The sequence below is a fragment of the Corvus moneduloides genome, chromosome 1 (assembly GCF_009650955.1).
Source record: "Corvus moneduloides isolate bCorMon1 chromosome 1, bCorMon1.pri, whole genome shotgun sequence".
Taxonomy (NCBI): domain Eukaryota; kingdom Metazoa; phylum Chordata; class Aves; order Passeriformes; family Corvidae; genus Corvus; species Corvus moneduloides.
The window spans coordinates 122,797,886-122,824,162 of NC_045476.1; the positions used below are offsets into that span (position 1 = coordinate 122,797,886).

Below are 26,277 nucleotides of genomic sequence, written 5' to 3' on the forward strand. Positions count from 1 at the left end.
ACAAAATAAATGTATCAGCCTATTTCTAACACAGAAGAAAGACACAATTGAGAAAAATAATGCACATGGATGTGGCTAAGATGTCATAGGCAAGCAACGGGCACAGAGTGATTAATAGTGGAACAGACACTCAAAGAGACAGATCTAGTGGAAGACTGTCTCTTACCTGGAAGGAAGATAATTGTTCTAAATCTGGTATTTAGCTCCCACCTCTGCTCTCTGGGGTGCAATTTTCAGCTCTGTGCTGGGGCAGGGTATCAGCAAATTCCCAGCTGTGTAACTGTCAGCCAAGCACATGTACATTTTTGCATCCTTTTTTTTCCTGCTTAGTAGATGTGACTCCATTTAAAAAGCAACCTTGTTTTGTTTAGGGCATAAAGGTGTTAACAACATCTTGAACTCAAATTAAGATTTTGAGATGACAGAGTCAGGATATATGAGAAGACATGGAATGGTATTCACGGAACTTTCCCTTCAAAAGTGCAAAGACAGTTTAGTTTTTCAGGCATGAAAACATCCTAGAATTGTTGTCATGGCAAAAATTAAAGTTCACTCTGTAAGTTAACTGTTAGATTCTTCTTGTTAACTTATCCAGTGAATAGTTCATTTTCATTTCCTTTTATTTTATTCCTTCTCAAATTTAAAAGCAAAACACTCCTTTTCAATTTTGTCAGACAGAAGAGCAGTTAGTACCTTTGTGGTATGTTTTGATGTTATTGATATAGGTGCTCCAAAACAAACAGCAAATTTCTGAAGTTGGAAGCTTTTCAGGATTCTGTGTATGCATTGCAATCCTGGATAAAGGCATGTTTGGCTAAATCTGCTTATCTTTTACACAGATAGCCTGGTTGGAATTGCTATACAGCATTGTTGCCAGGTATTTCTGAAGCAAGAATGTACATACATTGTTCATAAACTGTTTGGATTAAAATTCAGTAATCTTTCTCCTAAACAGTCCTAGAAAAAGTTCTTTATCAGAAAATCATACCAAACAATAAAGCTTGTCAGAGTTCAAGAAGATAGCATTTGATCATGGGGGTCCAATTTAAAAGCTGTTTTTCATAACAATGTGTGTGTTAGAGTATAACATTTATTGAAGCAGAGCTGAAAGACTTCTGCAGAAGTGACTCTTGACCTGTCAGGTTCCATGATACCTGCAGAAAATATATTCTGTTTGCATAACTCTGTGATTTCTACTCCTTAAACACAATTTTCTACGAACTTCTCCTGTATTAATGCCTAGTAGAAAATAAATCCTGTGGATTTTTTACTGTTCCATTTTCACACTATTTTTTATAAATCTGGTACCAAATATTTCATGTTGTTCTTGGTCATATACAGATTCTCCAGGGAAGGGGTGTTCGAGCAAAACAGACTATAAAATGAAACTGTCTGTACCCTACTCTGGGCCACCATGGTAATCCTACAGCTTGAGAGAAATTAGCCATGTCTTTTAAGAACTATCACTTAGAATTAATCTTCTACGTTTCATCATCTGGGACACTGAGCTCCCTTCACTCCTTCAAAGATGCAGTGTGTGTTTTCTTATTCCTATACTGGCGTAAAATAAACAAAATTCCATAAATGTACTATTTCAATGTCAATTTCATCTGTTTCAACAATAGCTGTTGTGTGCTTCAGATGTTCTTTGCAGTTAAAATCATCACTGGCTTGATTCCAAATATCTGAGGGTGGTAGGCTGAAATAAAATTCAAACATAGAGCCATAGGATTCGGCCAAAGCCATGTTTTTATGTGGCATTGATCTCTCTAGCAAGTGGAAAAAGCAATGATTGATGCTGTGAATGTATCTGAGTGTACCTGCCTAAGTACAACAGTGAGTTCTTAAAACTGTGACTATTACCGGAACTTTTTTTTTAGTTACTGCACTCACAAATTCTTGGAAGCATTCTTGGTGTGCTCTGGGTAAAAAAACAGACAAACAAAACACTTTATTTTTAGGAGAACTAAAAATTCTCCCTAGAAATTTCTATGCAGTAAATCAAGCTGGTATCCTTTCTAAATAGTCAACAGCATCCTGAATGCCAATGTATTCTTCCATCATACTTACTCCTATTCATCCATCTTCTGCAAAATATGACTTTTTCTAATTCACAATTATATCATCACAGGCCATTTTCTTTTCTTTGATTCCTCCAATTATGGGAAGCATGAGAAAGCTGACCTTCCCTTTCCTCACCCTCTTCATTGTACATCAGAAGCTGATATTTTTGTCTGCTGCAGTTCAGACAATGTCAAAGTGGAGGGGATCAAAAAAAAGAGAAAAAGAAAAACAATAACTAGGGCTGTCTGCCCATCCTTCCACTGTGAGAACAGGGAGGGCCTGAGGCAGTACTTTTCGTGGGACAGGATTTCACCAACACTTAGCAAATTTAAAAACTATTATTTTGATACCTCAGTAAATGGAGTGGTTTTGTGGGGGAGACTTTTAGAAGCACTTCTCAGTTATGCATTACTGTACAAAGAACTGGTGCCAGTGAAAGAAACCTTTTTGTTTTAAGTACAGATATGAATGCAAACAAGGCTTTGGCTACTAATACTCAGATTCACAAGCACAGTTTTAGAGTCCTATATTGAAAGGTTGGCTGATACATCTGGGCATATATTTTAGTGCTGTGAATTTCTCATTAATTGGGTTTCTGTAGTGTTATTTACTTTGTTAGATAGTGCTCTCTATTTGATGTCTGTGGTTGTTCATCTTGGAAAGAGGGATGAACTACTTGAGTAGAAAAATGGTACCAATTTCCCAAAATTTTCAATAACATGAAAACCAGTTTTACTGTTATTTTACCATTTGATGATAATTAGGCTTTTTGGGAGGTGTTGTGCCTGGAATGCTATATAATTGCATCTTTCATTGCTTTGCTGAGAATTCTTTTTAACTGTTCTAAAATGTGTGTCTAAAATGGTAGTTATACATTAAGGTATAAGGTAACTTCAAAGACAGTTTTAAGAAACACAGGGTTAAATTTTCTTTATCTCTGTCACAAAGTTTATTTCTTGATTCTGAAGGAATTAAATTGATAAATGCAGTGCTCAGGTAGCACCCTGTGACTTTTTAACCCGGGTTCAAAGCTTCTCTTGTGGTTCAGCTCCCTCAAAGAACCTTTGATGTTCTTACATTCGTTCACCCCTCATTTGCTATTGTCTTAAGTATTTACCTTCTGGAGTTTATTTAGGAAAGGTATTCTAAAATGCAGCAGTGTATCTTAAAGCAAAACTGTGGTAGGATAGAGATGCTTACAGAGATGTTAATTGCCTGTGATCTGTCATGTACTTACATACGAATTGCAAGGTCTGTACTAAACATATATGATTCTAGATTATTAAATGGGAGGAAGAAAGTGTATGTTTCCTTGAAAGATATTTCTGTAATTTTCTCGTTGGGATGGTTTTCAAATTTTAATTTGAAAATTTGATTTTCAAATGATTTGATTTTAACTTTTTTAACTCCAACATTTGGGTTAGAAAGAAATCCCTGAAACTCATTTGAAAAAAAGGCTTTTCAGAATATATTTACTTTGTGTAGCCCTTATAATTTTAAATATTAGTTTTTCACAGCTTTCTGTGAGCAATTAGTGATATGTGTGTGCAAAAGATTTATTATGTTCCATTCACTGGAAATGCTAAATACCTCATGAGGCATTTGATATCAAAGCTGACTGGAACATCTCCATTATCTTCATCACAAGGCTGACCAATGCGACTAATGTACGTTATGCATGAGGTGGAAAATTAAACTAGGAAGAAATAGCATGATCTGAGTGTGCAATGCAAAATCAGAATTGCACAGTTACGATGTTTTCTCAAGGGGAATACTGCCAAGAAGTTATTTGTTTGCATAATTCCTGGGTATAAGATCTACTTATTCTATTTTATTTTAGAAATGCTTTTTTACAACCCCTAAACAAACTAGGCTGTATTATTGAATTGAAATGCTAAAATGAAGATTTAAATATAAAATGAAGACAAAATATCAAGTTTTAATGTCAAAGATAAATATTAGAATAATTTTTCATTCCATTCAGAAAACTTAAGGCCAGAAGGAACTTCAGGGACTGACTAGTCTTCCCCTCACAGGTTGTCCAGGCAGGCTGTGGTGTCTTCATCCCGAACAACTGGCTCTAGGTGGCTCTACTTGAGCAGGAGAGTTGGACCAGATGACCTCCAGAGGTCCCATCCAGCCTCAACCATTCTGTGATTCTCTGACCTGAAGGAAAATCAGCTGTAGGTGTGCCATTTTTAACAGATTTGTCAACCTGATTTTAAAATGTATTTGATCTCTATTTATAAAAACTGGAATGCTTTATCCATAGGCAGCATATTGCAACACTTCCCTGTCTTCGGCTTCTTTGGAGCATTTTACTTATCATGGTAACTAAATTTTACTTATCATTGTAGCTAAATTTACTTATCATTGTAGCTAAATTTTTATTATTGCGGATTAAGTAATGATTTTCTGTCCTATCCTCAGTGGATATTAATCTCTACTGCATCAACTGTCTAGGGAGGTAAAAGCTCTTATTTTGTCTTTTTGAAGGTTGCTCACAGGCTGGAGAGAACATGCATAGCTACATAGCCCAGTGTGGTGGGTTTTTTCACTTCCTTTCAGCAGCACAACATTCTTGACTGGTGTTTACCTGTCATCTACAATTACCCCTCAGGACTTTTTTCTTTAGTACTGCTTCTTACTTTTATGTTCTTGACCTTTAATGTAGATTATTCCAGCCTTACTAAAACACCTTGCATTTGTTCATGTTGAGTTTCATCTTACTATGTTTGGGCCATTCATGTAAATTTCAAGATAATTTTAATTAGTCATGTTCTTGAAATTTCTTGAAGCCTCTCCTCACTTTCTAGAAGTTTGTAACTGTAATAAATAAATGCCCTCTTCAGTCAGCTTGGGAAAAAGTTTATTTTTACAACTGGTTGATCCAAATAAAAATTTAGTCTAGAAATCCTTCCATTTGATAGTGAACCACTGATAAAGAATCTCCGATTTTCGTTTTGCAAAAAAAATATGTATAAAAAATTTACTGTTGAAATTCTTCTCTGTGTGAGTTCTGCTACAGAGGAAAAAAGATATCTGTGAAACTTAGTGCAAACAATGTGTATCTCTAATGACTATACATATTTATAGAGGAGGGATTCAAAATTTCTATGCAAATTATATATAAAGGAACTTTTATATGTAGTTGTATGTAGTTGTTGCTTGGAGGGGGTATATCTGTAGTTTAGTAATTCACAACTGGAGTTACTTAAAAATGCAAAATAAAAAAAAGCACCTTTTTTTTTCTCTTGGGGGTTCTTCCTATTTCTCTTTAACAAACTATTTCAAATCCCTTAGTTAAGAGCCTGAAATAAGGTCATATGAAGTCACTGTGTAAGCAAAACTGTAAAGAGCCAAAAGAAGTTATCTAAATTGGAATTTTACCCATACTTAGTCAACAGTACTTAGACAGCAGTAGAGTAACTATAAAAAGTTAGCTGACTATTCATTATTTGCTAGTTTGCTTTTCTTGTAATCAGAGATGTTGGTAGGCTTTTAAAATCAGTCTTCAGCTTGCCATTGTGCTTTTGTAGTGAAAATAATGGGAAAAAATAGCTACACTAGTACTGGTTATGGAGTCAAATGTAGTATAAAATAAATACTGGTTTATATCCTAGAGTGTATATATGTAATATAATGCCAATTTTGTTTCATGTGCATTGTTTGCCACTTTGCAGTTTTCTAGCATCAATATGAAAAAAGGTGATTAAGCTTAAAAGAAAGGAGAGTTAAGCTGCAGTTCCAGAACAGCTCACAGGATGCACAGTAGAAGGGAAGGTTTGAGTTCCTCATGACTCAGTTTCTTTTGGACTATTGGTTGACCCTTTTCCCGAATGTAATCAACCTGTTATTGCTAATCCCTGACTAGGCACCCTACCAAAGACAAATCTGCCATGGACTCCTAATGATGCTCTGATTCTGCCAGAGTTTTAACAGGAATGTGGGAGAAAGGTAGCCTAAAACCAGTGTCTAAGTTCAGCATGGAACTGTGCTTAAAACTGGAGAAGGGAAAGGGAGGAGCACATGATCCATGGCCTCCTTCTGCTCTGTTGTGACTCTGGACAAGTTAGGTAGAGCATTTGTTTCTCCTGAATTCCCAAGGTCTGGAAAAGTGTTGACAATGCTGACATATCTTTGTAAAGCATTTGTTGGGTGAAAAATAGTATTTAAATGCCCTTTGGAGTAAGATGATATTAAAAAAAAAAAAAACAAAACTGGGTTAGAAATAAAAGGCATGAATTTTTTTTTCAGAATGTCCTTAGTTACAAGGTAAGAGCAGTAGGCAGAGGACTGATAAACATCACTTTTAGCAGATCATCTAGTGTTTCAGCCACATAGGAATTCTCGAGGAGAGTTGTATCTCCTTAGTGTCTTGCCTTAGTTCTTAATACAATGACCATTTAAAATAATGTCCCATTTAACTTGTGACATAGAGTTGAAGCTGCAGCTGCTTCTGTGGTCTTGGTCTGCACAGTTCTAGACCCTTGAAAATCTTCTGAAATGGTAGCAGTCAGCTTCTTCCTTCCTGGATCATTCTTCTGTTATACATGCAGTTATTCCATGGAACTAGGGTCTGGCCAGAGCTCCTCCTCTTAGGTTTACAAAAAAAAAAAGCATTTAAACATTTGGAATCAAGAACTTTAGGGTTTTAATAGTCTGTTGTTGTGGAATTTATAGAATTGATTTTGATTTGTTACTTTCTGGAGAGCTGTCTTAATACTACTAACCTCAAAACCAGCCCTTCTTCTAAGATTCAAGCTGGTTATCCATTTTTTAATTACTTTACCAGACCAGTGGATAATAATTAGTTCTTGAAAGCAAATTTTCCCTAGTGAATGTAAAGCACCTGTAAAGCAGCTAGGAGAGATATATTGATTCTGGCTGGAAATTTAAAATGCAACCTTGAACACTTTGTGATCTTCCCAGTGATATGTCCAAATTACTTCTGGTGCCAAGCATTGTATTTAATCCACATTATTATTTAAATTCTTTCTGTTAAAATATATATAATTAATTATTTATTAAGTTCTATCACTAGTATTTGCAGAGCTGGTATCTCTATGAAATTTTGTCATACAGCTGTCTTTCTATTCACCTCTTTTTTCAGTATTGTAAGGTAGATTCTGACCTACAACTATATAAATAATGATTTTAATGCATGACTATTCTGTGCATGAAATCACAATACATGTATGTGAACCTATAAACTCTTGTTGTGTGGGTAAAATGAGCAATAATCTGTGCTTTGTGAAAGCAGCCAATAATCAGCAGTCTGTGTCCTTGTCTGTATAACAGAGGGGTTTGTTTTAATCCTAATTACGTATACATCTTGGACATCTGGATACTTCAGCATTACATTTGAAGTTTTTGTAAACTGTGCCATTGTAGCTATCTAAACACCCACTGCTTAGAGAACTATATTAAAATCCTCTTAGTGTTTTACTATAGCACTGTAAGAAAAAATACATGTCCTATACCTCTTCTCATCACTATGATTTTAATCCAATCAATTCAACATGTGAAAGTACAGGGAAAGCTGGGAAAGTATTTCTGCAAAGCCTGTGCAAGTAATCTTCTGCTTCTGTTTGAGACAGCATCTGAACATATATCACAATCCACCAGTTTTCAAATACAGATGTCTTAAATTTCTATTTTATTGAAAATCACTAGCAAAGGAAGAATGGTTTTGAGTACTTTTTCTCTTTGAATAATAATGCATGCTTACTAATCACTTACAGGTAGCTATGAGCAGTAGTATTTGGTTTTGCTTAAGGAAATTTTGAAACAGGAAATTTGAAATTTCTCATTGAGCCAATGAAACAAAAGGCTGTGGTTTACAAAGACATGCATAAAATCAGTAATCATACCACCAAAAGATCTGTAACTTAACTCTTTATTGTAAAAATTACCTGTTGAATATATTTTCTTTTTGTGTGTGCTTAACAGTAAGAGCTTTCTTTTGAGACATAAACCCTGTATGCACCTGTCAAAGGGATTTCCCAGATTCCATACTCATTCCTGTAGGTAACCAAGTAAGTGAATATCTTTATTTTATCTTCTTGTTTCAGTTTCAGATTAATTTGGTGCTGATGCAAAGTGAAATTCTGATAGGCTGGTGTCTAGCCAGTGCTGTGTTGGGGTTCAGTATCTATGAAGGACCAGTGAGTACTCATTAACATGGAACCCTTCCAAAGACAGGTGATAGAGCCAGCCTTAGTTCTGTAATCACATCTTTAAATAAAAATCAGTTGACCGTATTTCAGGATGTTTCTGAAGATACAGGCTGCAAAGAAAATTCTAAGAATTGGTTTTAAAAAAATTGGACAGCTGTTAATTAGCAGCATATGTACTACTATTACTTACCCAGATTAAATTTTTGTTGCTTAGATTTTGTTATTGAATTCATCTGACAAGTAGCAAAAAATGTGTGGCTGCACTATTGCAAAACTGAAAAGGAAATTTTAAAAGTGATTGCACTCACAGATATGCCTTCTATGGAAGGGAAATAGTCAATAGGTCTTGATTTTTACTTGTCAGTAGTTCGGGTCTGTGCTGTGGCATCTACTGACTGCTGGTTCACAGTATCTGAAAAGTGCTGAGGAAATGTATTAATCAGTGATTAAGAAACAAACATGAAGAACACAGAAGGTACTAGAAGCAAAAGTAGTAACTTAATAATATTTCATTATATTGAAGGAAAAAAAAGGACAGATACCAGAAGGTATGAAACTGTAGGTAATCTTCTAGTGCCAGAAGCACATGCTTGCTGATGTAACTATGTCTTCACTAGCAAGATTTTCCTGTTTAGATAGGCAGCAGGGGAGTTATGCTGTTGAACAGATCCTGTGTTTCCGGGGCCAAAGATTAAAAAAAAATCAAAAACAAAAACCCAAAACAAAAAAACCAAACCACCTAGCTACACAAAACCCCCACTTTTACAACTCTGTCAGGTTCTGAAAGCTGCCAAGGGACCTCTGTATCATGCCCTGTTCCAAACATTGTGTGCACACACAGTCTGACCCTGGAAGGAGCTGCAGGTCCTTCCTGAGCAGGACATGTTCCAGTGTTAGCTATGAGCTCAGACTTAATTCTGTGCTTAGTTGAAATGCAAATTATATTACTTAAGTTTTTCCATTGGACTTTAAAGAATGTATGAGATACACTAACATATTAGAAGGCTGGTTCTCCCCTTGAGGAAAGGTAAAGTGAGAAGGGTCTTTCTTTGAAATAATTTTATTTTTCTATTGAAAAAGCAATAGTTTTCTTGCAAGAATCTGTGTATTGATTTGTTTCTTAATCACTGATTAATACATTTTTCTCAGACACATCCCATTTGAAAGTCTAATGCAGTAACTTCTTCAATAAATAACATTTTGTGCTGCAGAAAGTACTAATCGAGCAGCTACAAAAACCCTTTACACTCTGTCCTTTCCTGCTCACAGTGTGTCAGTGTGGCTCCCTTACCTGGCAGCTACTCCTCCCAGCAGCTGAAGAGTTTTTAGCGGGGTAGTCCTGAGGTCCCAGCAGATCGACTGTACTACAAATGTTGGCTTTTGGGGAAAATGGGCTCCCTCTGGTGATTGGTGAGTGATTGTCAACTGAACTACCTTCGTGGTTTGGGTTGTCTTAGTTCAGATTTTATTTTCAAACGGTGCTCTCACGGTACTTGAGCACTCACGTGTGCTGACATATAATGTGTTCCTAGCAACTGCCAACACTAGTCATCCTTATTTCCTGGAGTGGCAGAGGGCTTGCAACATAAATCTTGCAACTTTTCACCAGCTGGGAGGGAAGGCTAGAAGATTGCTGCAAAGAGATGGCCATGAAAAGTTGGGTATTTCTGTTGTGTCAGACAATTTTGGTGTGCTTCAGTTCCAACTCTGGCCTTTGTGGTTGCTAATATTTCTTAGGCATTTTTCCTTTTATCCTGTGCTGAGTGACTTACTACCTTTACTTTTTGCAGGACACTGATGTGAAGCAAAGAAGCATGAATGTGCTGTCCTTTTGTGGCAAGTGTATTTACACACATGTAAACCCAGAAATTAAAGCTTTACAGTAATCCACCTTGCTTCTTCAAACCTCTCCAGGCTTTAATGGTAGAGGTCTGTTGACACTGTGCACCTAGCTCTACACAAACTGTCTCCTAAACAAGACTTGACTAAATTTTAAAAACCTGAAAAGGCCGTTAAAGCAAGGTTTCTGAATTAAATGTTCATGCAACATTTACATATAGAACTCAGTTAAACAGGCATCCTATCTTAATGGAACAGGTAAACTGGAGATAGCTGGGTAGAAATCGTCTTAGATCTTGCAGGTTGTTTGCAGTAGGAGTGAGGATCTCTAGTCCTTGATCTAGCTACAGAGAAAGTTTATTGAAATTCCTGGTCTTCTTTTTTTAAGTTTTCCATTCTGTGTGATAACCGCTCTCTCATCCTTTCAGTAAATACCCTTCAAAGGGTGTTGTGAAGATAAAAAGGTGATGTTAAGGGGACAAAGCAGGAGGAAAGGGGACTTTCAGCCTTGGGTTTTATTCAAACAGAAATAGGCCAAGCAAGTGAAATAGGTGTGACTGCTGAACTGCAGCTAGGCAATTCTGAACATACTTCAAGCCCAGGTAATAATGACTGGATCAAAAAAACCACCCACCTGCATTGTTCAGCTTAGCTTGGAGGTTTGTGGAGCTTAGCTGCCATTTTTATGTTGTTACTCTTTGTGCCAGGCATGATCCCATGAGGAGCTGTTTCATTCTCTCTCACAGCTCAGTGGCAGTCAAAGGTGTTCAGAACTCTAAATATTAATTGTTCTAGGCAGAGAAATTGTAGATTTCATTGTGCCCAGTAGAGCAAGCATATGTGTGTCAGTGAAAGTACTGTGAGTGTGGTAGTGTTAGAAACATCATCAGATTGACTGCTTTGGATTTGGAAGATGTATAGATGTCTTTTTATTATAATCTGCAACTTCAAATTATATTTAAATGGAAACTAATCAGTATTTGAATTAATATTAATGAACTAATGTAAAAACAATGAACATGAAAATTAAAATTCACTTTATGCACAGGTACTCAAAGAAAATAAATATAAAACAAAACAGCTGTAGCTATCAAGAAATTAAACTAAACAATTTCTCAAACCTTCCAACTGCCTGATGAGGCTTTTTTTCTTTTTGTAGTTTATTTGATTAAATAAATGTCAAGTGTCATCTGTGCACTTCGCCACTGGATGTAATTGCAAAGATATGATGAAAATCCAGAGCATTTCCACTGAGCACATTTTAAAATTAAAACCTTAAACAATATCAAATTTTGTATTCCTATGTTTTATTTATAGAGAATACCCTTTCTGGTCAGGTAACAGAACAGCTATTTTAAAACAACATTAACATTGTTTCTAATTTCAGGGATTATTAATTTATTTTAAAATCAATGTATCATAATGTCCATTTTGGAAAAAGGTTTTACTCATCTTTAGTGCTGTTTCTTTCTGATCTAACCTGTTCATCACTGCTGATTCATCAGAACTGCAGATGGCAAGCTGTTGATGTTTGGATTTAGTCTTCATTTAGTATTTTTATTAGTACTTCTAACTTACTTCTGCTAAACAGCTAGCATAGGACTCTTTCCATATGCTAAAATCACAGATTATCTCTTCTGTGACCATGAGTAACTGGCATGTTGGAAGCAACTGCCCAGTCCCAAGCCCAGCTACTTTCTCGTTTGTATAATAAACCACTTTTATTCTGGCTAACAACAACAAACTTCACCCTTTGAAACGACCGTAAAATATTGCTGCCTACTAAATAAAGCAACGTATAGATATGTATTACAAGACTGCAATAGCATTATATACAGTGTAAAACCCACCTTCTAGAGAATATCTCTGACATTCATTCTTCTGGCCTTATTAAGGTATTCTAGGAGCTGAGTGATACCAGTGAAGCAATAATTTTCACTTCAGTGTAACTGGGGTCAGCTTTTTAATTCTACAGTTACATGACTTGTCTTTGACTAGTCCATCGCTTTGATATCTAGTGTGTCAGAATAAATCTTACAGTAGAACAAGTTAGCAGTAGCTCCACTGACATAAAAGCAGCATAAATACAAACAGAGGCTGGGCCAAATTGCCTTGGCCAGATCAGATCCCTGAACTTTTGGAGTGGCTCCAGCATTGTATAAAGCATTCTTTTTTTTTTTTTTTTTCCTTTTTTCCCCCCTTTTATTTAATAACTTGTATATACTTATCTATTAAAAGTAACAGGACTTCTGTTCTTGGAAATTCAGGTGTAGGGGAGTTCTAACTGACCCCAGCTACTGTACTGCTTCGTGGTCTTATGCAACTCGTTCTCAAACCAAAGGGCACTGAAACCAGAACGAAGTTGGGAACCCATGTAACCAAACTATTGAAATTTTGTTTTACAAAGGAATATGCAACAGGTCTGTAATATTAGTCTCATAATTGTTCTTTATATTAAAGGAGTATGTAAATTTATTAATATAAAGGGTGATGAGACTTAGGTCTAGATTATGCTGTTACCAGTTTGAGAAAAGTGTCCCTTCTATGCTTTCCTCATGAAAATAATGTTATTTCAGTGTCATTCAAACTTTGCTTGTGCCCACATATTGTCTGTCTGGAAGAGGTACTACAGAAGTACCTAGCACTCGTGTCAGTTAAACATGCCACTTCCCCGTGGCTCCCATACATTCGGGTTCTGCCTTCAGGCGGGGGCAGGGAAGGTGTTACAGTCGCGTTAGAGCCATGCCCAAGCAGTCCCGTCGGCGAGAGTTAACCCCTTCCTGGGAGAAGGCATGGTCCAGGCTCTCTCCTGCTCCGCAGGTCCTCCAGGACGTGTACCGTCAGAATTCAACATTAACGTTCGATAACTTCATTGAAGAGCCATTTCCTTCCGACTAGGAAGTTTTCTGACCGTCCTTCACTGCAGTGACATGGGCATGGTACATGGCACTACGTAGCTGAAAGAACGATGGATAGCAAGATGTGTGGATATGTGTAAAGGACGTATTTCTTAGCACCGAGAAGAAAGGATGAGAGAAATAGGGCGGTAGTCCACGGCTCTCCTTTCTCCTGTGCGTTCGCTAGATCCAGGGCTGAGTCTGCCCAAGGGGAAACACCGCAATCCCTGCACGATCCCGGAGGGGGTGTTTGGCCGCTGCAGAGCCCGGGGCCCCCGTGTAGATAAATGCATGACATTTCTCTCTAGCCGCTTTCAGACTTTCCCCTTCAACTCGGCATCCAGGGGCTGCGGAGGAGCGGCCCGTCCCGAGGGGGAGCCAGCGGGATCGCCGGGGGAAAGGGCCGAGCGCGGCAGCAGCGGGTCCAAGCCTCGCCCCCGGCCGGCCGGGGCACATCGCCTGGCGGGGGGACCCCGCTCGTGTCCGCCGGGAGGCGAAAGCGCTCTTACCTCGGAATGGGAGTCGCGGACGTCCCGCTCCCCCCGCCGGACGCCCTTCAGTCCTAAATTGCGGGTACACCGTTGCTTAACACCCCCCAAAGCAGCCGCGCACAGATGCAGGGAGCTCCCTGTGCGAGGCCGCGCAGTCCCATAGCCAATTTCCTGTCCCCAGGCCCGCGGCGATGGGACGTGATTCCAGCGAAGGGGCTCCGCTTCGGATACTGAGGGCAGTTGTGAGCCGCAAGCTTTCCGCAGGTCTGTGTGCATTTGCTGGAAAGCAACTTGCAGATTAAAGTGAGGCTGGCGAAGCAGTAACTTTCTAGATGCTGGGGACCATTACTTTGCTGTAAAGTAATTAATGGTGTTTCCATAGTTAGAGTTTCTGAAAGGGACATTTTTCATTTTTGGGGTTTTGATTTTTTCCATTCGATAGTGGGTCCTTCCTGACCAGGGCTTTTGCAATACACTCAATTCCCTAACAGAAAGTCCCGAAAAATTTTCATTTGGGGAGATTTCTTGCACTATGCAGCGCTGTCGGGCTGGGCTGCTTTCATTTAGTGGTTTTGAACCGCTTTAAAGAGACAAAGTGTGCTGCCTTTAAATACACGTTTTTTAAAAAGGCTCTTGTCTTGGGAAACTGCTCGATTTGCAGGAAACCCTCCGGATGTTTGCTGCTTTTCATGTGGCATTTGTGGTCGGCTCTGATAACGCTGGGAGCACCACTTCCAACACCGCATTCTGTAATGGACCTGAAATAGAAACACATCTCTCGCCGGAGGATCCCCACTCCGCGCCCCCGCGCTGTGTACCGGCGGGTTTAAAAGGTCAATAAATCAGAAGGATGAACTCTCGGTGGCATTGTTAGGTTGGGAAAGTTAACGAATGACCCCAGGAGTCGTGCGACCACGAAGGTTTCGGGAGTGTCAGAAGAAGCTCCCTATTAAACGCTGCGGGGAAGGGAGGTCTAAGCACAGAGCGCGACTGGACTGAGGAGCAGCGCCGTGCTGTGTGTTTTAAAGTTACAATTCGAAAATGCCTACACAGTCAAAACAAAAAGCTAGAAAAGAAGTGAGATAATCTGTCTATGACGCCAGGGGCACAGGAAGGGTCACAAACTGCCAACATTTTCTGTACAAACCAGGGAGCTTTTACTTTCTCGGCTTAGATTCAAAACACACCTTTCTTTCTTTGATCCCAGATCAGTGAGCTGTAGAAACGGTTTCAACAAATCTCCCGAATAAAGTCAACTACAGTTGCTTAGTTTATTACCTCATGTTCATTATATAGAAAAACATTTTCTTTTCTGCTGAAAGTGGCAGCCCTAAAAAATTGCTGTAAGCTTCATTTGCAAGCAATCCCTCTACTCGCTGAACTTTTTCAGTACAAGCCCCTGCGGGATTTGTTCCCTTGGCTCACGAAAATGTTTCTGCTAACTAGAGTGAAAGGGAAACTTTGGCGTTTTAACAAGATCAACTGGTTAAAAAAAAGGTAATACTCTCTCCTACGGCTTAAACTCCTTAGTTGGTTAGGCTTGCCCGAGCCAGTAATGAGGCGCGAGCTGGGATCTGCTCTGGGAACCACTGGAAATGGACCCGCTCCCTCAGAGCAGAGCGTTGTTACCTACTTGGGTTTTGTTTTGCTTGGAAGTCATGTTGCTTATTCCCTCAGTTGAGTATTCTGTTATCTGCAGGGGAAAATACACACGCTTTCCTCCTGCATGAGTTTTCTTTAAACACTATTCGGATTCTGCTTAATTCAGAATTTTCTCTGGGTATCGGCCGTGCGTCGGTGCGTGACCCTTCTCAGCACAGCTGGCCTGAGATTGAGAGCTCTGAGTCCCGGCACGTCGGGTCGGCAAGTGTCACAACCTCAGCCATAAAACTAAAGCCATTAGTACACCAGCCTTAGCCAGGTACGGCCTAAGGTAGTGTCCCAAATGCGCTGGACTAAAAACGAATGAAAAAGCACTTTATTCCTGACTAGTGTTGCTGGTTATCGCCGGTTCTGGGCTGACGGTCGGCTTTGCAAGCGCAGTGTCCCAGTTAATTTATTTTACAATCAATTCTACGTGCATAATACTTTTGCAAGAATGGTGTTATTATATACTAGTATGAGATTAATTTAAACATACATATGTGTGGGAATCACTGTTTTCACCTCTGCTGCTTTTTACGGCATGTAATATATGGAGAAAAAACAGGACTGTTTGAATCGCTGCCTCTCTTTTTGTTCTAGAGCGAGTGTTTGAACGGGGGAAAAGAAAATTAAAACTTTCTGATTTGTTTTAGGCAGGTATCAGTGTTTTGGTAACAGTTTAGACTCCTTGCAATAGGGATAAATACGCTATACCATAGTGCTGGAAACATACAGCTTGTTTGTAATCTCTAAAAAACAGAGGGGAGCAGAAAGCTAAATGTAAAAATGACTCGAAAATGTCTTCGCCGGTGTTAGTGCCTGGCAGCTCCTGTCCGCTTCTGCGATCTTCTTCTTTTTAGGATATCTGGCTGTCAAGTGTAAAGGAGCAGGCTTTACGTTGTGCGAAACAGGAAATTCAGTATCAGAATATGCTAATAGTGATTCTGGCTCCATTCATTTAATTTCAGCGAGAATTCTTACAATATTGGTTTATTTGATCAAAGTGGTTACCGAAACAACGGTGTCCTTAACAAAATAAACCCCTTTGATCCTCAGTTTAAAGCTGAGCGGTTTCTCAAATAAGCATTGATGCATTTAATAGCACACCACATAACAATGCAAATATTAACCAAAGCGTCCGTGAAAATGCCGTATTCTACATTAGTTTGCATGCCAAAGGAGACCATAAATGGTACTGAGATAGAATATCTGATTATTCTGAAGTAATGGACATTTTTCAAACCTCTGTTTGTATTTACAGTTTATTCATTTGGGCAAATCAGAGAAACCCTGATAACGCAATGCAATAAGCAATACGTACTGCAAAATTCAACTTAATAACAACTACATACAGTAAGTATTTACTCTTTTTGACAGGCACTGTCTGCTTTATTAGGAAGTATGAAAAAGTGGGATACGTTATATATCATAGGCTTTACTCCGGGTTCAGTATCCTACTGTCTCACGAGGTTCGAACCATCTCTCATGGGTTTACAAGGGGAAATATGCTCAGGGAGCACTACAGGGTAGGAAGCTGGAGTGTAAGGCACGTATGACTTGTCTTGTTATATAGCCAAGCTACATCCCAGATCTGCCTGCAGAAGAAGTCGCTTGTGCCTCTCAGAGTATTACAGGGTATCTCGGCACAACTCTAAATACTCTGTCCCTTTCCGCTCTTTCGTATGTGCTCCGCTCAAGGATGTCCATCAGCGCACGGCCTCGGTGGGCCGGTCGGTCTGTGCTGCCCTTGCGGAGGGCAGGGCTGAAGGGCAGTCGGTCCCCCGGGCCACACCCGGCACGGGTCCCGCGGGGGCGGGGGCAGCGCTGGCCGCGGCGGAGCCCGCGATGCGCTCAGGTGCCGGGCCCCGCCGCGCCGGGAGGAGCCGCGGGGGCCGCCCCGCAGGGCAGCGCCGCGGGAGCCACGGCCGCCGTCCGACTGCGCGCCCGCCCCCGCCGCCCCATTGGCCGCGCCGCGGCTCAAATAGGGCCGGGCCGGGCGCCGGCTCCGGCAGCAGCGAGCGGGGTCCGAGCGCCGAGTGTGTGCTGTGGGCTGGCCGCAGCTGCCGGCTTTGGCGGCGGTCGGCAGCGCGTCCCGAGCGGACCCGACGCGAGATGAGCAGCCCCGATGCGGGCTACGCCAGCAGCGACGACCAGGTGCAGGGGCGGTGCTCGCTGCCCATCATGATGCCGGCCATGTGCCCGTGGGCAGAGTCGCTGAGCCCGCTAGGCGAGGCGAAGGCGAAGGGCGGCGCGGCGGCGTCGGGGCCGTCGGGCGGCCGGAGCAAGGGCGAGGCGCGGATCCGGCGTCCCATGAACGCCTTCATGGTGTGGGCGAAGGACGAGCGCAAGCGGCTGGCGCAGCAGAACCCGGACCTGCACAACGCCGAGCTCAGCAAGATGCTGGGTGAGCGCGGGCGGGCGGGCGAGCGCGGGGTCCCGGCGAGCGGCGTGTCCCGTCGGGCGGATCCGCGAGAGCGAGGAGCCCGGCCGGGCGTCAGGGTGCGGGGCGGGGAGCGGGGGGATCCGTGGTCTGTCGGGCCGGCGGTTCGGGCGGTCGCGTCTGAGGGCGAGCGAGGATCGCGCACACGCGGGCGGGGCCGGGGGTCCGGGCCGCGGGCGGGGGCGGTGTCGGTGTTGTGGGGAGCGGGCGCGGGTGCGCATCGGCGAGCGGGCGGTCTGACGGTGTCGGTGGGTGCAGGTAAATCGTGGAAGGCGCTGTCGCTGGCGGAGAAGCGTCCGTTCGTGGAGGAGGCGGAGCGGCTGCGGGTACAGCACATGCAGGACCACCCGAACTACAAGTACCGGCCGCGGCGGCGGAAGCAGGTGAAGCGCCTGAAGCGGGTGGAGAGCGGCTTCCTGCAGCACGGCCTGGCGGAGGCGGCGGCGGGGCCCGGGCTGGGCAGCGAGGTCGCCGGCGGCGGCGGCGGCGGTGGCGGCGGCAGGATGTGCGTGGAGGGCCTGGGACTGCCGTACGGCGAGCAGGGCTACGCGGCGGCGGGCGCGGGCCACTACCGGGACTGTCCGCCGCTGGGCGCGGCGTTCGACGGCTACAGCCTGCCGACGCCGGACCCGTCGCCGCTGGACGCGGCGGAGAGCGAGGCGCCCTTCTTTGCGGCGGGGCTGCACGAGGAGTGCGCGCTGGTGCCCTACGGCTACGGCCCGCACCCGGCGGCGTCCGAATACCCGGCGGCTGCCGAGTACCCGGCGGCGTCCGAGAGCCCGTCGGGCGCGTCACTGCGGCGGCACCTGCCGCCCGGGGAGGCGCTGGGCGCGGGCGGGTCGCTGCAGGCGCTGCTGGGCTGCCCGGCGCCGCTGCACGCGTACTACGGGCAGGTGTGCCAGCCGCCGGGCCCGGGGCGCGGCCCGCTGCCGCCGCCGGGGGCCGTGGGGCAGCCGTCACCGCCGCCCGAGACGGCGCCGTGCCGGGAGCAGCTGGAGCGGCTGCCGCCGGAGGAGCTGCTGGGCGAGGTGGACCGCACGGAGTTCGAACAGTACCTGCGCTTCGCCTGCAAGCCCGAGCTGGGGCTGCCCTTCGGCGGCCACGACGCCGCGGCCGCGCTGTCGTCGCCCGAGGGCGCGGGTCCCATCTCGTCGGCCGTGTCGGACGCCAGCAGCGCCGTCTACTACTGCGGCTACCCGGACTTGTGAGGGGCTCGCTGGGGCCCGGCACGGACACTGGCAGGGAGGCGCCCGGCCCCGCTCCTATTTATGTAATTTATTTGGATCTTGAGAACTGACAGGGTATCCGTGACCTGCTCGAGGTTTAAAAGGTGATGTGCCCTCTCGCTGTCTAGGTGGGGCAGGTCTTACCATCACTGTCCGACAGTGACATGTAAAACTGTTCCTGCTGTGGAATCATGATACTAGTGGCACATGGGGAATATAATTTCTGAGATCTTGTTAGAGATCCGTATGCTTTTGTATGTTTTACAGAGTGCTGGGTTTTATATGATGGATTTGTACAGAATGATTTTGCACTTTTACAATAAAGGAAAAATAATAAAACTGGTCTCTGATAACTCCTCCAAGAGGTCTTATTGTCCTTTGATTTGTTACTGCCTTTTAAACTACTTTTGCAAGTGTCCCTTGTACTAAGCCTTGAGTCCTCTCACACTTTCTGTAGTCATAGTCTTCCTATGTCTCTCCTGCTCCAATTTTAAAGCAAAGCCTTCAGTAAATTCAGAAAATTTTAAGCCTTCTATAACTGCCTACTCTAGGCTCCTGGTTCATTTTTTTTGTTCACTTTACTCCTTTACTGGTGCTTTCTTATAGAGTTGATTAATATGACTAAATTAAAAAAAAAAAAAAAAGACACATTTTATGTTTGAAGTGTAAAAAGTCTATACGAAAGCGCCTGCTGAAACACGTTGGGGTTTGTTCTGTTTTTAATGGAAGCATGGACACACTGATGCCATTTAGAACAGCGCCTGTTTGGAATGGCCGGATGAGCGCTGGTTCAAGCACCTCCTGGGAGAGAACATCTTTCGTGCCCTGTAGCTGCTCTGCTGTGCGGGGCGGGGGTGGCGGTGGGAGTGTGTATCAGACCTCCTCTGCCGAGAACGAGAGCTGTAAATCAGGATTTAAAGTAGGTGGAAAATTACGACACGAGCCTCCAACGGGAGAGGCCGGCCGGGAGCGGCCCACTCGGCATCCTGCCACGGCGGCACCTTCATCCCTACTTCCCAGAATCTTACCTCCTCTCTCCTAAAGAAGTCCCTTGGTCTAAGTCATCGTGTCTGTAGATAGAAATATATTTGTGCTTGAGAAATGTGCACCCTGCAATTAAACTTGGGAGGGGAAAAGCCATTTTCATTTAGATTTTAGTACTAAGTCCGGCTGTGGGATGGGACTGATAAATTAATTACGTCTATCGTTTACATCGGGGGGAGGAGGTAACAGTCATCTGGGTCGTTTGCTTCCTAAGATAAAGCTGTGAAGCTGAGTCCCGGGGAGGAGGGAACAGGGGCCGAAGTGGCAGACTTGCCCACTGATTAACCTGTCTTCCACGAGGACGGGAAATTAAATTGGGTCCGTTTTCAAATTACAATTAAAGAGACTTACGTTTGTACCTGTGAAAGATAAAATAGATGCAAACTGCCTCAATCAGTGAGATTTGAGCACAGCTTCGCTGGCAAAAAATTGACTTAGTAATTGTGTACTATTAGTGAGTCTTGAATTAAGAGGCATCCAGACCCTTAATATTTCATAAAATAGTCTACCCTCTAGCTTCTTAATCTTCCCATTTTACTTTTCAAATAGTCTTCAGTTGTCAGAAATATACCTAAAATATCCATCCTGTCACTCTTTTCACTCCTCTCCAAAACGTACATGACAAAAATGATGTAATTCTGAAAGAGGGATACTTCAGAGCAAGGGCATAATATGTTTCCTTGATACCTTAATTTGGAAAGAAATAGTACATGTTCAAAACAGAGATACATAAATGTAGTAAATAAATGTGCAAGAGAGGTGGTTTCATATTTGACTGAGTTTTCCTTTTATTATGATATTTAAACCTACAGGATTAAAATAATGTTGTCCTTTTCCTCACATGTTAGCAGCTTTCTGTGGGAAAATCACTTTGGCTGGTTTTCTAAATAAATCATCAATAAGCTTTTCTTAACTGCAGTCACATTTTCCATTTTCTTTTAGATGCAGGTTTTGGTCCCCACCTCTGTCCTTCAGCCCAACTTGTCAGACAGCTGAAGCCTGAAGCAGACTTGAAACTGTAAGTGGCTCATAATGAAGGTTGAAAACATTCTACTTTTTTTTTTTTTTTTTTTTAATATATATATGATACCGGAAGTGAATTACACTAAATTGAAATAAATATACCAGTTTTGGTAAGAGGGTTGGCTAGCACAACAGTCCAACACACCACAAGAGTGTGCCAACCTGTGTGTGGTGAAGATGTGGCAGATCTTCCAGCAACCCTTTTCACAGAACTTTTGCAGACTCAGATCTAAGAAGCGGTAATCGCCTGCATTTAGTCAGATGTGTAGCTCTTTTTGTAGCCCTTCCCTACGAGAAGAACTGTCTAAAACTTCTTTAAAATGTCTGAAACACGGCAGATTTATGCACTGACAATATACATGAAGCAAAATTTTCTGAAGCTCGCTCCAAGACCTAGTTTCCTTAAAGCGTCTTGACTTTCTGATTCTAAATGGCAGACACCCAAATCTGTCCTGTAGCCCTTTTGAAAGCATTAAACCTTCCTCACATTCCACGACTGCCTATGACAATAGGCACATTAAAAGAAGAACCCCAAACTGATTAATTTTTTTTTCGCAAGTGGTTTCCGCGCCAAGGTTCTCGCTGTCAGGCGGTGAAGGCAGTTGCTACGTGCCCCGGGGAGCTGAGGAGAAAGAAGGCTGCAACTGTGTGCCACAGACCGAGGTGCCTCCTGGATCCCTCGCTCTCCCACACTCTTCGGTCAGAGTCGGGGTCTGCCACTGCCACTCCGATCCCGGCACTGCACCCACGGCAATACGCTCCCTGGAAACCGCCGTTCTGGTTTACTCCAAAAAGTAAACCACAAAGACAGGGTGGCACCTGCAAACCCTCTCTAACCTTACCAAAACTCATTCTCCAGTTAAACAACGGCATTACCCGGGCAGCGCCTTCCGGCCCCTTCCTACAGGATTGGTGAGTGCTCTCTGAAGTTCACGGAGATCACCTATGCCCCAAAGCCCCAAAGATATTCAGCTCTTTGTCTTTTGTTTGGTTTTGGGGGTTTTTTGTCCCTCTCTTATTACTTCGCAATAAATCTGTAGTTACGTTTCGATTTTTCTTAACACAGTCAAGTCCCTTACGTTGGTGTCACGCTGCAGCTGGTAGAGCTTGGTTTGTCGTTTTTGTTTTCGGGTTTTTTTTCGGGGTGGGTTTGTTTGTTTGTGCGGAGTTTTTTTGGTTGGTGGTTTGGTTGTTTTTTCTTTTTTTTTTTTGTTTGTTTCGGTTGGTTGGGGGTTTTTTGTGGTTTTTTTTTTGCTGTTGTTTTGGTGGTCTGTCTGTGCATGTGTGTATTTATGTATGTGTGTTCTCTCTCTTGCTTAAGTATATGGATAGAAAAGTAAGTGGGCCTAATGTGGAAAAAAGAGATTTCAGGACAAGGTACTGAATTAAAGCCAGCTCAAGGTTTGTCCATACAGAGCAGGTGGCAGGAAAGCCAGGAAGTGAGAATAACAACACACTGGGTAATGCAGAGGAGATGGAAATGTCACAAAGCAGTGGTTTTGTGCTCTGAAACCCTCAACATTAACTTAGCAGATTTCTGCCCATTTCTGTAGCTGTGTGCTTTTTCAGCTACAAAGACAGTAATCGCTAGAAGACATTACCAGCAATATTGCTGAAGAATTTCTCCTTGTATACAAATTTAGCTTATGTGGCAACCCTATTCTTGTTCTGTAATAAATCCTCTCCCAGTGGCCCCTGAGAAGGACGGCAGAAGCCGCTGATAACTGTTAGCATGCCAGCACGGGATCAGGAGCTGGCCATCCACAGCCCGGGCACAGCTGGCACGGGCGGCAGGAACAGGCCGTTCGCACCTTGTGACAAGCGACATTAATGTGCATCGGGTGGCTGACTGCACTTACTGCTGCACCGAGTGACCAGCGCGATGGACAGAACTGTGAAACCCAGTAATTACACACCCACGTTTCCTTAACGTTAAGCAGTCGAGTAATGTGTTGACTAATTAAATTCCTGCGAGATCAGAGTTCAGTCGCTCTCTTCAGATTTCCGTCTACGAAAGTAGGAATTTCTTTCACCTTCTCTGTGTTTGGACAGAGGCTCTTAAATACGGCAGCTGTCTGTGTGTCTAAGAGAGTATGCTGATCAGCAAGGTTTCTCTCAGACTGCTATATTTTAGTGTTTTAAGTGTATGATTTTACCCTGAATAATTTACTCAGAAGGTCTGCCACATAAGGAGATTTCATCTAAGATATGAATCTTGTCCCCGAGCAAATGCTACGTAATTCCCTTTGTTCCTGCTGACACCAGACTTCTCTTTACTCTGGATGCTGCAAAATCTATCCTCGGTTTTGTCCGTCGCGCTAGGAAAAACCTCAACATCCAAACCTTCTAAAGAAAAAAAAGAAAATGATTGCACTTTTTACACTGTAAAATGACAGGTTACGAACGCGTTTACAGAGAAAGGGGTAGGTTATTTGTTTCCCTTCCCTGCTTCGAGCGTTGCAAACCCACCCAGACGTCGCTGCTGTTAACACTAACCCATGATCTGTTTGGATTCTGGATTACAGGGTCCCATAGATGCTTGTGGCGTCCCAAGGCTGAAGATCGGGTGGCATTACATGCTTGTGTTTATTTCTGGAACTCGTTTCAAAGCCGCTTTTTTTTTTTGCTACTCGGAAGTCACTCGTACTAGGGGGAGCTGCTGATGGCTATGGGTCGGTAGAGCTGCTTTAGGGGACGAGCCCGACAAACTCACGCTGTCAGGTTGTTACGTGGTGTGACTGAATGAATTAGGTGATGCAGTTCTTGTTGCTGCGTGATTCTGCTCGTCGGCCGGTGCTTTGACCTGGTCAGCTGTGAATTGCCCCGTTTCGTGTCTGCTGAAGAAAACCTACGGCAAACTCGGGAGGTCGGGTGTCTCCTGCCCCAACGTTCGGTACTCATCTCCCCAGCGTGCTCCGGGCAGGGACAGCGGGCACCAGTCACCGGGTTAACCGGGCTGGTACAGGAGGCGCAGCCCGCGGGTGGAGCATCCCAACCCGCCGCCCTTAGCGCCCGCCTGGCAGCCTCTGGGATGGGAAAGTCCGTGGTGGTCCCTCTGTAGCGCTGCCAAACAACGAGAGCGGACAGTGCAGCGCGGGGCACGGAGGGCTGAAACAACGGGAGGGGGCCACCGTGCAGGCGGCCGGGAAGGGCAGCAGTGCGGCTCGAGGCCTGAAGACAGCCCGCTAAAAGCAATGCACACTAGTAAGACAGGTCCAGTCGCCCCTGTCCTTGAGGATGCCAACATGTTCTAAAATAAACCTACTCCAAGTTAACTAGCTGCCTAGTTTTTATCCTAGGGAAATTTAAAATATGTGTCCAAGGAATACAAGTGATCTTCTTTTATATTGTGTGTATGTTTGCATGTCAAAAAACAGAGCAGAGAAGCTATTCTGTGCTGCGATAGGACACCGGGAAAGAGCTTTAAACTAAAAGAGGGTCCTTTTATATCAGATAGAGGGAAGCAGGGTTACAATGAGGATGGTAAAACGCTGGAACAGGTTGCCCGGAGAAGTTGTGGACGCCCTATCCTTGGAAGTGTTCAAAGCCAGGTTGGAGAGGGCTGTGAGCAACCTGGTCTAGTGGAAGGTCTCCCCGTCCATGGCAGGGGGGTTGGAATTAGATGATCTTTAAGGTCCCTTCCAACCCAAACTAGCCTGTGATTACTTCCTGCAGTTTAAAGGGTTTATATATATATTCATTAACTTCTGTCCGAAAGAAATTATTTCAGACTTAGTCTGACATCATTACCATTATCAATGGATTGTTTGCCAAATAAGTATTCTGCCCCTCGAAACTTTCCCAGCTTGCAGGCATTTACATTCTCTTTTCCGGGTTTCAGACCTGTGTGAATAAGAAGGACTCTAACTAACTCGCGTTAGTGTTGCTCTCTGCAAAGAACTAACACAGAATTATATAGTCTCGACTTCAAGCAAAACATGAACACGGAGGTACCAGGAAAGAAACTGTACGATGACTTAAATAATTCCTATGTCCGTCGCTGGAGAGAAAACGGAGGTTCTCCGACGGCAGGAATCTATCGAGGGTGCTCCGGCTCCCGCTCCCCACCCGGGAGTTATCGCAATGCCTGGAGGGAGCCCAGCCCGGCCGCCCCACATACCTGGCGGAGATAGGCTGTCGTGGAAAAGCGCGCCTTATTGGAGGGGGAAAAAAGGGCGTTAATGACCAGCAAACTTAATTAATGAGGGCAGGATTTATTCAGAGGTGGTTTTTTTTCGCCTGCAACTTCACGCCTTTTCTATTCAAATGAGATGTGATCTCATGTATCAAGGTACAGATATGCCTTTCAGCTTGTCCAGTTACACTGGAGCATAAAAATGCGCCAAGAAACACATCCCAGGTCATGCCAAGGTTTGCAAATCGCGCGACTACTCGTTTATGGGCAAACTTTCTCTGCATTCATCCTGCATGAAATATGGCATTGATAACACATCTTCCGAGGTACGCGCTGAAAAATAGGGTTGGTGGTACTATCGAAAATATGATCGAATATTAAAAAGCCGAAATTGAAAGAATTATTACAGTTGATGAGAACGTCCCATTTTTCATGCCATCATACGATGGCAGTAGGACAGTTGTAAAAATATTAAAACCACCTCAAACCAAACACCGGTTTTGAAAAAAAACCCAAACAGTATTGTCTTTACAGCTTTTCTGTGTATTCCGATAAACTGAGGGTGGGCTTAATTTTGAACGCGCCGTGATTTAACGAAACCAACTTGCCACGTGGCAAAGCACAGAGAGCTGACGGCAAGAAGATCCTGCGAGACAGCGACACTGACAGCCAGACGGGAAAAAAATCTCTCTCTGTATGCGGTGCTGGCCCACCATAGCTAGGAGCGCGAATACAGCGAGGATTCCCGCGCCGTTCCCTCGGGGTAGTTGGTTACGGAGGGAAGGGGGCAGAGCAGGAGCATCAGGGGCGGCTCGGACCTGCTCAGTTAGCACGACAGGGTAAGAAGCTGAAGTGGGAAGCACAGATGATGACTTGTCTTGTTATATAGCCAAGCTACATCCCAGATCTGCCTGCAGAAGAAGTCGCTTGTGCCTCTCAGAGTATTACAGGGTATCTCGGCACAACTCTAAATACTCTGTCCCTTTCCGCTCTTTCGTATGTGCTCCGCTCAAGGATGTCCATCAGCGCACGGCCTCGGTGGGCCGGTCGGTCTGTGCTGCCCTTGCGGAGGGCAGGGCTGAAGGGCAGTCGGTCCCCCGGGCCACACCCGGCACGGGTCCCGCGGGGGCGGGGGCAGCGCTGGCCGCGGCGGAGCCCGCGATGCGCTCAGGTGCCGGGCCCCGCCGCGCCGGGAGGAGCCGCGGGGGCCGCCCCGCAGGGCAGCGCCGCGGGAGCCACGGCCGCCGTCCGACTGCGCGCCCGCCCCCGCCGCCCCATTGGCCGCGCCGCGGCTC

General features: G+C 44.0%; 1 protein-coding gene and 1 long non-coding RNA gene across 2 annotated transcripts; one reads left to right on the plus strand and one right to left on the minus strand.

Annotated features, from left to right (window-relative positions):
- Positions 1-11,367: 11,367 nt before the first annotated feature.
- On the minus strand, positions 11,368-14,017 carry LOC116451668. The gene is made up of 2 exons (XR_004243282.1): positions 13,489-14,017; positions 11,368-13,039 (listed from the first exon to the last, which is right to left on the minus strand). It is a non-coding gene; the product is annotated as an uncharacterized LOC116451668 (long non-coding RNA).
- A 3,084-nt stretch (positions 14,018-17,101) lies between these two features.
- On the plus strand, positions 17,102-19,142 carry SOX17 (SRY-box transcription factor 17). The gene is made up of 2 exons (XM_032125339.1): positions 17,102-17,518; positions 17,813-19,142. Exons 1-2 carry the CDS (start codon positions 17,227-17,229, stop codon positions 18,760-18,762), a joined length of 1,242 nt encoding a protein of 413 aa, XP_031981230.1. The 5' UTR covers positions 17,102-17,226; the 3' UTR covers positions 18,763-19,142.
- Positions 19,143-26,277: the final 7,135 nt, after the last annotated feature.